The sequence below is a fragment of the Meriones unguiculatus genome, chromosome 16, assembly GCF_030254825.1.
Source record: "Meriones unguiculatus strain TT.TT164.6M chromosome 16, Bangor_MerUng_6.1, whole genome shotgun sequence".
Lineage (NCBI taxonomy): Eukaryota > Metazoa > Chordata > Mammalia > Rodentia > Muridae > Meriones > Meriones unguiculatus.
The window spans coordinates 58,239,330-58,252,712 of NC_083363.1; the positions used below are offsets into that span (position 1 = coordinate 58,239,330).

General features: G+C 47.2%; 1 protein-coding gene across 9 annotated transcripts in view; it reads right to left on the reverse strand.

Annotated features, from left to right (window-relative positions):
* Positions 1–2,915: 2,915 nt before the first annotated feature.
* The window catches only part of Kansl3 (KAT8 regulatory NSL complex subunit 3), a 35,542-nt gene continuing 25,074 nt past the window's right edge, over positions 2,916–13,383 (reverse strand). For 8 of the 9 annotated variants that reach the window (XM_021631593.2, XM_021631595.2, XM_021631601.2 and 5 more), the window contains 8 exons: positions 12,987–13,064; positions 11,605–11,781; positions 11,165–11,243; positions 10,678–10,808; positions 9,881–9,990; positions 9,337–9,559; positions 8,901–9,034; positions 2,916–4,883 (listed from right to left, as the gene is read on the reverse strand). In XM_021631593.2, the coding sequence (XP_021487268.1) occupies positions 4,863–4,883; positions 8,901–9,034; positions 9,337–9,559; positions 9,881–9,990; positions 10,678–10,808; positions 11,165–11,243; positions 11,605–11,781; positions 12,987–13,064 (953 nt within the window). In that variant the 3' untranslated portion in view covers positions 2,916–4,862. The remainder of the gene's footprint in view (positions 4,884–8,900; positions 9,035–9,336; positions 9,560–9,880; positions 9,991–10,677; positions 10,809–11,164; positions 11,244–11,604; positions 11,782–12,986; positions 13,065–13,383) is intronic. The other variant, XM_021631596.2, reaches the window with a different exon arrangement.

The following is a 13,383-nucleotide window of genomic DNA, read 5'->3' on the forward strand; positions in this document are numbered from 1 at the left end:
GTTAATCCTCAGATTTAAATGGTTAATCATAAAAATGCATGCTCTGGTTTCAAAAACTGAAGGAAAAAGAGGGTCACGGCGCAGCTGCACTAGAACACTAGTCAGCAATAAAAGGAATGGACTACAGTAAGCCGTCACACAACTTGGACAGACCTCAAAGGAGTTACACTGGGGGAGAGGGAAGACAATGTCAAAGGTCATGTACTATACGGTTCTATTTATGTATCATTCTATTTACAGAGCTGAAGAAGGGATTAGTGGTTGCTCTGGGCCAAGATGGATGGTCATCAAGGGCTAGGACAAGAACTCTGTGCAGAGGGAACACTGGGCCTTGACCGTGCTTGCAAGAATTCAGTGACAAAGAGCCACACGCATGAAAACTGCAGGCCTGTTATCCCAGCGCTCAGGGAGGCAGAGGCAGGCGGATCGCTGTGAATTCAAGGCCAGCCTGGTCTACAGAGTGAATCCAGGACAGCCAAGGCTACAAAGAGAAACCCTGTCTTGAAAAACCAAAAAGAAAAGAAAAGAGAAAGAAAACTCTCATGTGCATTATATGCCCTGGCACAGCAGTGGAGGTCAGAGGACAGCTCTGGGAAGCTAGTTCTTGCTGAGGGAGGGTCTCTTTCCTGAGGCTGTAAACATCAGGCTAGCTGGCCCGCAAGCTTCCAGGCAATTCCCTTTTGCACCTTCCACCTTTCTGTAGGAGTGCCGAGATTACAAATATGTGGAACCAAGCCAGCCTTTTACATGGGTTCTGGGGGAGCAAACTGGGGTCATGAGGCTAGTGAACTAGTACTTTTACCCTGAGCCATCTCCCCAGGCCTCAACTTTCTCATTTTGGTATGCTAGCCAGGTGCAGGGGTGGGAGCACCTGATGCACATAGGCCCTTCACTATCACTCTTAAAGCAAAGACAGCAAAATAGCTCAGTAGTTCATGGCTCCCAACTCTTCTAGAAAGGCAGGGCTATGACCTGCATGACTCACTGGATTAGGGACTGGGTAGGGTAAAAACCAGCCCCTCAATGGGCTCAGGGCAGTCGTGCTGTTTTGGGAATTTGAACTGAGAGATAAGCACCCACCAAAGAGTGTGTGGACAGCCCTAGACAACAGGAGACAAAACAAAACTAATCCTGAGGGGCTAGAGAGATGGCTCAGCAGTTAAGAGCATGCATTAGTGGCTCTTGCAGAAGACTCAGGTTCGGTTCCCAGCACCCACATGGTGTCTCAGCCATCGGTAATGCCAGTTCCAGGGACTCCAACAGGCACACATATGGTGCATATACATGCATGCAGACAAAACACTCATACACATCAAGTAAAAGATATTTAAAACTAACCAAATCATGAAAACAAGGCCACAAGGCAAGCAGCAAGGCACCGTGTCTGCACAGTGCTTTCTAAAGTCAGACTCCGAGGGTCATGCCTATCATCTCAGCACGGGAGGAAGAGGCAGGGAGCTATGTGAGTTCCAAGCCAGGCTGGGCTAGAGTAAGAACCTTTTCAAAACAAGGAGCTCGGAAGTGAACAGACCCACCTAAGGGGTAAGCCAGCTTCTGCTTCTTCCAACTACCAGTCCTCACGCACATGCTTAAAGAGGAAAAGGCAGCTAAGACTTGTCCCATCTTAATGCTATCAGAGCCTCACCGGTCACCTGACTCAGCAGCAGGTTCAGGAGGAGAAGTGGGAGGGAAGTAGTTGGCTCTGCTAAAGACAGTTTAATGTGCCAAGTGTCTATGGCAGCTCTGGTCTGCCAAGGCAGACATCCACTACACAGCTAGACTGGCCTTTAACACTATTCTTCTGCCTCTTCTTCTTCCCATTTTTTTTTAAAGATTCATTTTTTTTATACAGTATTCTATCTGAATATGAGCCAGCAGACCAGAAGACACCAGATTTCACTATAGGTGGTTGTGAGCCACCATGTGGTTGCTGGGAACTGAACTCAAGACCTTTCAAAGAACAGCCAGTGCTTTTTTTTTTAATATTAATTACAGGTTATTTACTTTGTATCCCATCTGTAGCCTATTCCCTTATTCCCTCCCAATCAATCCCTCCCTCCCTCATCTCCTCCCTGCCCCCCTCTAAATCCACTGATAGGAGAGGTCCTCCTCCCCTTCCATCTGACCCTAGTTTTATCAGGTCTCATCAGGACTCAGCCAGTGCTCTTAACCTGAGCCATCTCTCCAGCCCCTGCTTCAGCCTCTTGAACCCTGGGATTACGGACTTTTGCTGGCGCATTCTGCTGTCACTCCCTTTGTAGGTGAGGAAGAGGTGCAGGCTCCTGTCTGTTCTGGGTTCTGAGAAAAAAAACCAGAAGGATCTAAGGGTCAAAGGGAATTGGGAGGTCCTTCTTGCTACAGATAAGTTAACTGGAAGGTTAGAATCCACTTAGCCACCTTTAAATCCTTATCTTGGGGTTAAAGGGACAGCTTTAGAATTCGCACTTAAGAGTGAGCCTCAGGGGACAGGAGTGAGAGGTCCTACCTACAGGCAGGCCTACTGAGAGCTCCACAAAGGCAGCAGCGATATCTTGGCTTGGTGGGAAAACTGAGGAGGCCACATTCTCCTCACTTCCTAGGCTGGTCTCCATTTCTGGTCTTGCATCTCAAAACTCAAAACAGACACACGAGCCTGTACCTCTTCCTCACCTACAAAGGGAGTGACAGCTGGATGTGGTGGCAAATGCCTGTAACCTAGCATGCTGGAAGCTGAAGCGCAAGAATCAGGAGTTAGGCCAGCTCAGCTCCCTGAAACCCGGTTTGTGTTTTTGCTTTCATTTTTCTTACGAAGTCTAGTATTCAGGTCCAGAGCACCTGACAGCAGCCAGCTGATCTCAGGCACCACCACTCTATCTCCTCTGCACAGGCAATTCCAAAGCATGCAAAACCAAATGAAAACAAGTTGCAGCACAGAGTTGAATGCTTTGTTTTTTTATTCTTTTTGCTAACGTAAGATCAGAACCATAACTCTGGCTCACTTCTATGAATTCATCCACCCCAAATTATTACAGCAATACAACCAAAGGAAGACAAGTCTTTGCCCTCAGTGACGCCTTCCACGGGGCACGAACAACCCCTCTGCTGTCCGAGAGTAAAGCCTTCCTGACCCTTCCACATACTCACAAGAGTACTACCTTCTGAGGCTACGCCCTCAAGTCTGCCACGAGGTGGGTAGGGTGAAGCATCTCTCCACATTCCAAGCAGTGCAGTTTGAGATGGGACCTGAGGATGTGATCTACAGCCTCCAGCCACTTCCTTGTTGGTGAGTTCCCTCAAAGGTGAAGATCAGTGTACTGTAGCTCCCCTTCCTCAGTTCTGCAGTTCTTCAGGGTATGTAGGCCATGCCTCAGAAGTCACCCATGGGATGCACACATTCACCACCAAAGCAGGATATGTGTTTTCTTTGGTTCCAGAACACAGGGGCAGCATCTTTCAGCAGCAGCCCCTCCAGTGTTGTTCAAGCTGTTCTTCTAAGTCACAAAGGGTTATTCAGGCCCCTCTGCCAACCTTAATGATTCCTAAAACTTCCACAAAGCCCCAGTCTTATCCTCTCTTTTGGTGGTTATATGCTCTGACCTAGGACATTATCAAGGCCCCAGTACTGGAGGCCTCTTCTAGATTCCATAGCTTCTCAAATTCATTGAGTACCTTCTGAATTTCAGAATACAGCCCCACTCTGTGAACCACTGCTGCTCCACAGCCACGGGGTGGTGTGGAGTTTGGAGACCTCCTTACTCCTATCCCACGCCTCTGACCTGAGGCTCTTCAACACCATGTGTCCACTCAGATTACAGGCGAGAGGGCTTTGATGTAGCTGTATGTGGCCCGTGAACAAAATCACACTTGAGTTCCTTTATTTCTTTTCTTGACGGACACTTTCTAAGTATGAAAAGGAAAGGAGCCTGCTGTGGAACCAAACACAAAGCCAAACCCCACGCTACACCTGCACAGCGTAACAGGAAACAAGAGGCTCAGCTCCACCTCCAGGGCCCACATCACCAGAATCCATGATCTGTAAGGCTCAGGCCGGCACCAGAGCTGCACACAGTAGTCACTGCAACAACCTTCCTACTTCTAAGCAGAAAGACAAGGTTCTAAGGAAAGAAAACGAATTCCAATGCACAGTCTTCACTGTCCTACTGCCCCAAGCTTCCTAAAGCAGATATAGCATGGTAGCTGGTCAACCTGCTGCATCGCCAGCCCCCGACAGGGCTCTCAGGGACTCAGGATCTCCCTTGGACAAGGTAAATTCCATTTCTCTAGCTACTACTACATCCTCATGTCATGCAAAGCTCCGAACCCAAACTGTCAGCAGCACAGGGTCTGTGGGCACGTCTTGCCAACCATTTCCTCTGCTGTTCCACCCCTCCTCTTCCGTCTTTTTGAACCCACAGGCTCTCTGGTACAAGGAAGTGTACAAACACAGTGAGGAAGAGGAAGGGGCTAGCTTTCTCCTGGTAACCACTGTTCCCACATCTTAGAGCAGCTAAGGGCTGAAGGCCGACAGCCCAGCTCTCCCTGCCTTCATTATGACACTGCAGCCAGCAGTTCTATACTGACACTGGGGTCAAATTCCATCAGTCTTGGGCTAGAAAATCCAACAGCCCACAGGTGGCTAGTCCTGCTGGGGATATGAGGAACCAACTAGCTGGCCCTGGATAGTACTCCCCTTGCTGCACTGTATCATCCGGTCTAATGCTTTCTCAAGACCCAGAGGCCCAACCCCAAAGACAGCTGGTAGAAAGGTGACAATGACTGTCTTAAGGACATCTTCAGACACTCCAGACGGCTCAGCAGGACCACACGGTTCACCTTGAGGCAGCTGTCACCAACCTGGTAAGGAGGACATATTGCTGGCATATTCAGGGTGCTGGAGGCAGGCGCTGTAGCAGAAGAAGAGTGAAAAAGGGTCAAAGCTTAGCCAGGCTAGCCCCCTCCTTTGACCCAATCATCCCACTCAATCAAATGTAATGATCAATCGGAAGATCAATTGGAAAGAAGACACATAAGATAAGATGCTGTAGTATCCATGCACTTAGCAGAACATGAATTCTAGAGTCAAAATTCTGACCATTCCTTAGGGTAAGGACTCACTAGCTCATAAGCTCTGTGAACTTCCTTTTCCTCACCTGTGGACAGAGACGGCAGCACCTGCTTCCCGTGACTGCTACAAGAGCTGAGTGAGAACTGCATAAAGCATCAACAGTGTACCTGATGCTCAACCACAAACATCAGCTCTTGGCAGTGGTCCTCACACCGGAGGACAGAACAGGAAAGGACACAGGTGCGTCACTAGACAGATCCAAAGGGAAATTTCCACAACTGTTCTGACAGTATAATTTTTAGGTCTTGGGAATTTTGGAGGCACGAGGGTCCTAGACTGTTGAGCTCTGCAGCCTGGGAAGAGGGAAGCCAGGTGAAGGATGGCATCTGCTCAGCAAGTCTACCACGTTTCTATACTTCACACTTGCAGAACCCCCAGGAACACAGTGAAAAGGATGAAGAGAGTGGGAGGGAAGGATGAAGAAGCATCTGATCAACTCTCAGAGGATCCACTTCCTGCTTGCTCCAGGACAGAACTGCACACAGGAGGTCACTGTCCTCATTTTAAGTGAGGGTAATTGATCAGGGACTCCTGCAAGGCTGCAGTGAGGCCCACTGCCATGGGCAACGGCTAGAGGAGGGCCTCCCAGGCTGCCACCGTCATGGTGTGGTCAGAGGGACACAGAGTGGAAGCATAAGCCAGTGTCTATTCTCAGAACTATGATATATGGTACAACATAACCTTCTTCCATTTGCAGCCCTTAGGTTTCAGGACACTCAAATAGCTCATTCCCATCAAAGCAACATGCCAAGACCTAACAAAAGTTAGTTGGTACTTATACTCTTTCTTTAAAATCCATTCCATGCAGGAGCACCATCCTACATAATCCTAAAATAAAGAAAAAAAAGTAGAAGACAAGGAGGAGAAGACAACAACTACTACTTGTTCAAAACAAGGTCCCACTGGCCTGAGTGGGCTGAGCATGACTCTGGGCCTCCTGACTCTGTCTCCTGGATGCTGCTATTATAGGCACTCACCACCTGATTGACTTATTCGGTGTACTTAGGGCTTCACGTATGCTAGGGAAACATCTGACCATGCCCACCTCCAAAAAACTATGTTTTGTTTTGCTGTTTTGTTAAATGAGACAGACTTGATAGTTCCTGCCTTTAATCCCAGCACTTAGAAAGCAGAGGTAGGTTGATATCTCCGAGTCTGAGGCCCGTCTGCTCTACATTGTGAGTTCTAGGCCAGCCGGGGCTATATATAGTAGAACTATGTCTCAAACAACAAAAATTAGGTAAAACATCATTATCACATATAAAAAGTTTAACAAATGCTAGGCATGAGAACAAAGGCCTGTAACCCCAGTACTTAGGAGACAGAGGAAGAACATTGAAATAGAGAGCGGTCTGGGCTACATATTTGAGGGCGTGTCCCAACAACAACAAAGCAAACACTGTCTTAATATCAACAGGTATCCAGAGTGTTCAAATCTCCAACTGCCTCACAAATATAAACAATGGATGGTTTGTTTTTAATCACTTACACAACTGTGTTTTTAAGGTCCCTGACTCTGTTGTCTAGCTTTATGTCAACCTAACACAAGATAAGAGAATTCTGAGAGAACCTCAATTAAGAAAATGCCCTTTCCCTCTGAGACTGGCTGGGCAAGCCTGTGGTGTATCTTCTTGATTTTGATAATGGAGGTGAGAGAGGCAAGCTCACTGTGCACAATGCCACCTGAGCTATTGGTCCTCTAAGAAAAGCAGGCTGAACAAGCAATTGGGAGAGCAAGCCGGCAAGGCTTCTGCCCTGGCTGCTTCATGTTGGTCTGTGATCTGGACATGTGAAATGGAATAAATCCTTTCCTCCCTAAGCTTCTTATGGTCATGGGTGTTTTATCACAGCAATACAAATCCTACCTAAGACACCGACTTAAGTCAACCTCCATACCAAACTAGATAAAAAGACCCAAACTTCAAGAATCCATGCAGTTTTCTCAGAATCACACAGCTGAAACAAAGAATAACCCAAAGAACACTGTACTATCTGCCACAATGTACAACAAAACTCAAAACTCTTCCAGCAACACACACATGAACTCACAAGCAAGAGTTGGAAGCAAAACCAAACAAAAACCTACAGGTTTATATTAGTAAATGGAGGCTAAAATCTCAAGCAAAACTGGAGCTAATGGAATGGATACGCTTCTCCTCTTAAACAGGCTCTTCTTTTTTCCAGTTTGTTCTCCTTTGATAGGGTCTTATTTCCTTTGTACATATAATAAAAGCAGTAAGAGGTCTATAAAGTGAGTCTAGGATAGGCAGGGCTCTGTTACAAACTCTCAGAAAAACTGTCTCACAAAACCAAAAACCAAAAAAGAGAAGGAGAGAATGTAGAGTGTAGACAAGAACAAGAAGGTGGCACAAGGCGCCTGGAAGACACTGCACATCTGAGGGAAGAACTGAAGAAAGCGAAAATGAGCTAGCTGGTACATGCCACCTAGATTTAAAAGACTAAGCCAAGAGGGTCAGGTTTAAGGCACTGTGGGTTATGCAACAAGACCCTGTCTCAAGGAAATAAACCAAACAAATAAAAAGAAACCAACCAGACATACTGAAAACAACAAAAACAAACAACAAACTACTGAATTTAGAATTCAGACGGTTGAATATTGGGAAGGCTCTTTAATGAATCACTTTAACTAAAAAGGAAGTGTTTTTAGTTTTAGTGTTTTATGTTCAGTCATCTCATACAGATGATTCTAACTAAAAGGGCTTGGGATCTGCATTTACAGACACCAAAAGGCTAGTGTAAAAAGAGAACAAAGCCACACAACAGAGCCACATGTGTGCAGTAACATGGAATATTAAATAGAGGACTTCAAATGCTTTTTAAAGATGATTTATTTTCACCTTTAATGGATGAAAATAAAATAAATTATAGCTGCGCATGTGGTACGTGCCTGTGGTCTCCCAGTGCTAGCAAGGTTAAGGGCCTGAGAGTCTGCCTACCTAGTGAAACATCTCAAAAACAGAAATAAAGATGGTCAAATATAAGGGCAATCTATGCCCTTATAGGGAAATCTGTCTCAAAACCAAACAAAAATGGCTGGGCGTTGTTCTAGCAGATGTGAGTGTCTCAGTCAGTTTGAGGCCAGCCTGCTCTATATTATCAAGCTCCAGACCAGCAGAGCTACACAATGAGACCCTACCTTAAAACAAAACTTTTTAGCTGTGTGCCTATAATCCTAGTTATGGGAGGCTAAAGTAGAATGATTACAGCAGGTGCCCAGGCAGGTTGGCCTGGTGGGAGGACAGGAGCTGGGCTCGCCCACAGATAAACAGCCTGCATACCCCTCGCTCATATGCAGATGAGCTGCCAGAACTGAGCTACTGGAGAAGAGTGCAGTGTTGGACCAGGACTATGCCTCCCTCCTATCTCTGGATGGCTCCTCAGATCAACATTTTCAGATTAGGAGCACTTAATTTACTTTAAAAAGTCTTAATGAGGATCAACTAAGAAGAAGTGATGGCAACTTCCTGGGTAAACCCTAAAAACCTAGCTATATCCTAAAGACAGCAATTAAGACAAGCTCTGAGAATCAGCCTCTACTCAAAAGCTGTGAATGACAAAACAATTTGTCCTCCGCCTGGTGGGAGGAGGAGAGGAAGAAAAGAGAAATACACAAACTACTATATCCAGCCATGGATGTACTTGACTATTTGCAGCCGCCAGTTTTACACCTAGGGAAACTCAAAGAGATCTTGCCTTGCTCAAAGTGACAGGCTGTAAATCCCAGGGTCCAGATTTATCTAGGAGCTCACTTCCTAGGTCTGTCAGGCCAACTCACCTGTGAGCTAGATGGCAGCATCTGGGAGCTGGGCTCCTCGGATGGTGCAGCTCCTGAGCCCATAGGGCTTAACGTGCTGATTCTGCTTGGCTGGCCACGGAGCGTCAGGGTGATGGTGGTGGGGACCTTTAAGCCTACGTAAGAGACAAAGAGACAGAAAGACAGGGTATTGATTCAGAGCCTCTGTGTTCACGTAACAGTTTCTTTTCCCATATAAAACTTCCTCTTGACTTCATTCCTGGGGGGAGGGGGTAGGTCTATGCTCTGTCAGGAAATCTGAAAGGCAGCAGCAAACAGCCTGTGTTCTCTGCCCTCCCTGAGGGCAGGCACCACAGAGCTGAATCCAGACTCAAGGGCCATGTGGGGTAGGCTTACACCTATGTGAGATTTGGAAATACTCAGATCTGGAAGTCCTCATTATTTTCATGAGACTTACCTGATGCTTGGTTAGAAATCTGAGCCAAGCCAGGTAGGCTGCTTGCCAACTTAGCGAGGCCCCCATTGGTCAGCAGCTGGTGGATGGCAGTGGGCTTCCCACCAGGAGTGGCACCCAAGGAGGAGAGAGTGGTGGCCACAGGAATGGTACGGACAATGGTGCTTGTGCCTGTCGTGATGGCACCCAGACTCTGCATGGGGGCTGACAATTTCACCCCAGTGGCCTATTGAACATACAAGCAGAGATTAGAAGTTACCACCCACAGCAACACTGGAGCCTGGACAGCCTAAAGCTACTATTAAAACTAACATGCACAGTACCCACCGGGTTAAGGTACGCTTCCAGGAATTCTGCATGCACTTTCTTTAACCATCACAAATGCATAAGGGAGCTAACACTATTATTTTACAGATGAAGAAACAATACATCATAGATTACACTGCCTGGTAGCTTTTTGGCTGTGTACTGAGAAGGCTTTTCTGTCCTTAACCCATTAATGCCAGACTTAAATCTCCCACAGTGCCCAGCACAACAGGTGATATACCTGTGGGGCTGGCCCTGGGGAGGGACTTCCTGGGACGCCAGAGGTCTTGCTGCTAATATCCTGCAAGCTGAAGCTGAGGCCTTGGAGGAGGCTGCTGGCTGAAGCGGCCCCTAGGAGAGGACAGGGCAGAGAGCAGCAAAGGTCAGTCACTTGTATGTACCCACAAGTGGCCACTCTTTCACCCTTACCAACAACTCCCCTACCCTCAGAAAGATACCAGGGGACTCTTCACAGCACACACAGCAAACAGCACACAAGGAAGGTGCTATGCCAGACACTGCCTTGGATTTGCTCTCCATTCCCAACCTGTTCCAAGGCAGTGATGCCTGACCACACTACACAATTCAACACCCTCAAAGAAAAAAATCTGCTTAAAAGGAAGATTAACTAATTAATTAAACTAATCTGAATTAGTTAATTCAGCAATGCCCTAACCCGTGTGAGCTAGCTATCAGTCCTTCCATGCAGGCTGGGTGCAGAAACAGTAAATGACATAGGTAAAACACATCTCATTTTGCTGATGTCCAGTTTAGCACCACCTCCAGCTCTGTCTAGACAGAGGTATCAAAAGAAGAGCAATACAGGCATTGCCCATCCTCATAGTTGAAGAAACAGCCCCCACAGATATTAAAGACAAGAAATCTCCCTCACCGAAGCTAACTCCAGCTTCCCATTCACTTCTGCAGTCACCGGGACAGCAGATACTCCGTCCAGCTTCAGAGCTCCTGGTCTAATGCAACCCTCTAGCATCAGATCCAAAAGACTGCTGGGAGAGGAGGTGATGGGTTACCATATACCTGGAAGGGAGCTGCCTGGAGAAGTGGCCACCAAGCGGCTCTGCAGTGTATGGATGGCATTAGGTGTGGCATTGCTGGAAGCCACAGACGGGGCTGCACTGGCTGTAACTCCACTTTCAGAAGAACCTGACCTGGAAATAAAGAAAGGAGCCCTGTCATCCAAAGGGCAGCAGCCACAGAGACCATCCAGAAGCAAGTCAGCAAGGAAGAGTTTTCTGTTTCTTCATTCAGCTTCTAAGCCCCATCTCCATCCTTCTAAACACGAGTCCTAAATTACAGACTCAAGTCTTAGGTAAAGTCAGTTGGTGCTCTGTAATCTCATACGGAAAAATGAACTGACTGAAATGAAAGAAAGCTCCCAAACAGAAAAATGTCACATGCCTGGAATGGACAGACTCCAGAATCTCTTAAACTTTTCCTGAACACCAAATGAACCAGAAGTTAAGTGCAGGGAAAGAAAGGTAGGAAAGGCCAAAGGCAGGCTCACTTGGCAGTGGTGAGAAGTCCTGTGAGTTCCTTGGCTCCTGAAGACCCCAGTGTCATGGTGATGGGCTTCCCTCCAGCAGCTGCAAAACAAGCCCAAGACCAAAGGTCAGTCCTAACTTGACCCTAAACCAAGGCTAAATTTAAGACGGGGAAGTGAAAAAAATAGCTACACTCTTACAAGAGAGTTGGGTTTTTTTTCCTTCCTTCTATTTTCTAAAGCTTTCTAGAGTATCTCAATACCTTAATTGAAAGCCAAAGAGGAAGAAAATATGTAATGCTCCAAGTTGCCTCATAAGCAGTGTTACATTGTTGAGACAATGTGACCACCACTTTTTCACCATGTGTAACCTCAGACCATCTCTGTTCCAGGTGTCCATCACACTGACAGAGGCTGGGCTGCCTGCTGGTAAGCCTCTACCAAACACTCCACAAAAGACTCACCTTCAGGCGTTCCACATGGCCCTCCAGCTGTGTCCCCTTGGGAGATCAGGGACACTTTGATCTTCGGTCGCTTGGAGGGCTTTGCGCCAGGAAGAGGACTGGAAGGATGGTGCCGCTTCAACTGGACCCTAAGCTCCTCTTTATCAGCTTCCTCCACTGGTTCTGATGAAATGGGAACTAAGAAATGGAGCTGAGGTAAGAGCTCCCATAAGCTTATAGATGTCATAGGTCAAGCCAGCCAGAAGCAGCCATGTGGGGGATGCACAGGAGAAACACTCCAGGTACAGGTTACACCTCAATATCTACCTCAGATCCCACCCGCTGTGGACCCTACTTGGAGCATCTCAGATAGTCCAGTCCATTTCATCTGCCCTGGAGTGGGCAGAGAAGGGGCCTGGAGCTGTTGGGAACCAAAGGATAAAAGGCAAGTTGATGCTGCCTAGCAAAACCAACATCACCAGAGAATAAAGCATAGTGTCTCTCAGCACTTTCTGTACTCAAGGGATGTGACCACTTCCTTGTTATATGTCTGCTCCCTCGCTGTCCCGTAGTTGGGGACAGTAAATGCCCTTTGAGGAACATATGGAAGGCGGGCCACCTACTCTTTCTGCAAAAGGGTGTTTTCACAGGGCTTCCAGGAATCTCCATCATGCCCTAGGTGCTCATGTCTGAGGGGTTTGCATGTCCAATGGAGGTAGGGCAGACTGTCATCATGACTTGCTGGCTCTCAGGAACTACCAGGTGAGGCAGCATTTCAGCTGCTGCCAGAGACAACAAAGCAGTAGCAGCCCATGTCACAAACAGGACTGGCTTCCATTAACTCAAACAAATCACTGTGCATAAAGACAAGCTTTCTGGACTCCATAACCTTGAGGCGTTCTCAGTTTTTCTACTTTTTACACTCAGACCTCTCCTCTCTTCAAAGGCAAACAGACTAGGGTAGGAAGAAAGACAGTAGCCCAATGAACGTGGGGGCTTCCTGACATGGGGCTACAGTGAGGGAACCAAGGACTGCTCGGGGATGAATGTACTGGCCAAGGGCAAAAGAGAAAGGCAAGCACTGGAAGAGGCTCCTGTGACTGCAGCAATCAGAAACAACCAAGGCAGGGAGAACACAGACAAGGAAACACAGGGTCACAGGCAGACAGGAGAGACACAGAGCCAAGCAGCATGGCAGAAAAACCACAGTGAGAAAGCAAAAACACCACCAAAGAAACCAAAAGAAAGAACTGAGAAAAGCAAATGCCACTGCATAAGCAAGGGGAACTAGTAGAAAGAGGAGACAAAAGAGAGGAAAAGAAGAAACAAAGTGGAGAGAAGGGGAAACAGAGGCGGGGGAGGAGAGCAGCAAGCCTAGGCGAGCAGGTGAAAGTGATACTCACCAAAGAGACAGGAGGAGGCGCCGGGAGGAAAAGCTTTCCTCACCAGCATGTTTTGTTTCAGAAAAGCAGCAAACTGTGCTGGAATGAATCAGAAAGAATTATAGAATCACAGCCAGGTAGAGAATTGAGGAATAGAGTGGGAACAAGGAAAAGATGAAAACGGTCACTTGCTCTTTCTATGGAACCTGACTTTGCTGTGCCACAGGGGGCCATTGCCAAACCTTAATGAGCTAGAGCAAGTCAACTCCAAAGAGAGGGGCAGCAGACAGTAGGGCTCTGTTTATATTAACTACTATTCCCCACCTACCCAACAGCTCTGTCAAAGCTATAGTTTTATGGCTGCTGCTGTCCCCACTGACACTTGGTCTCATCCTAAACCCAGCTTACCACTCAGCCT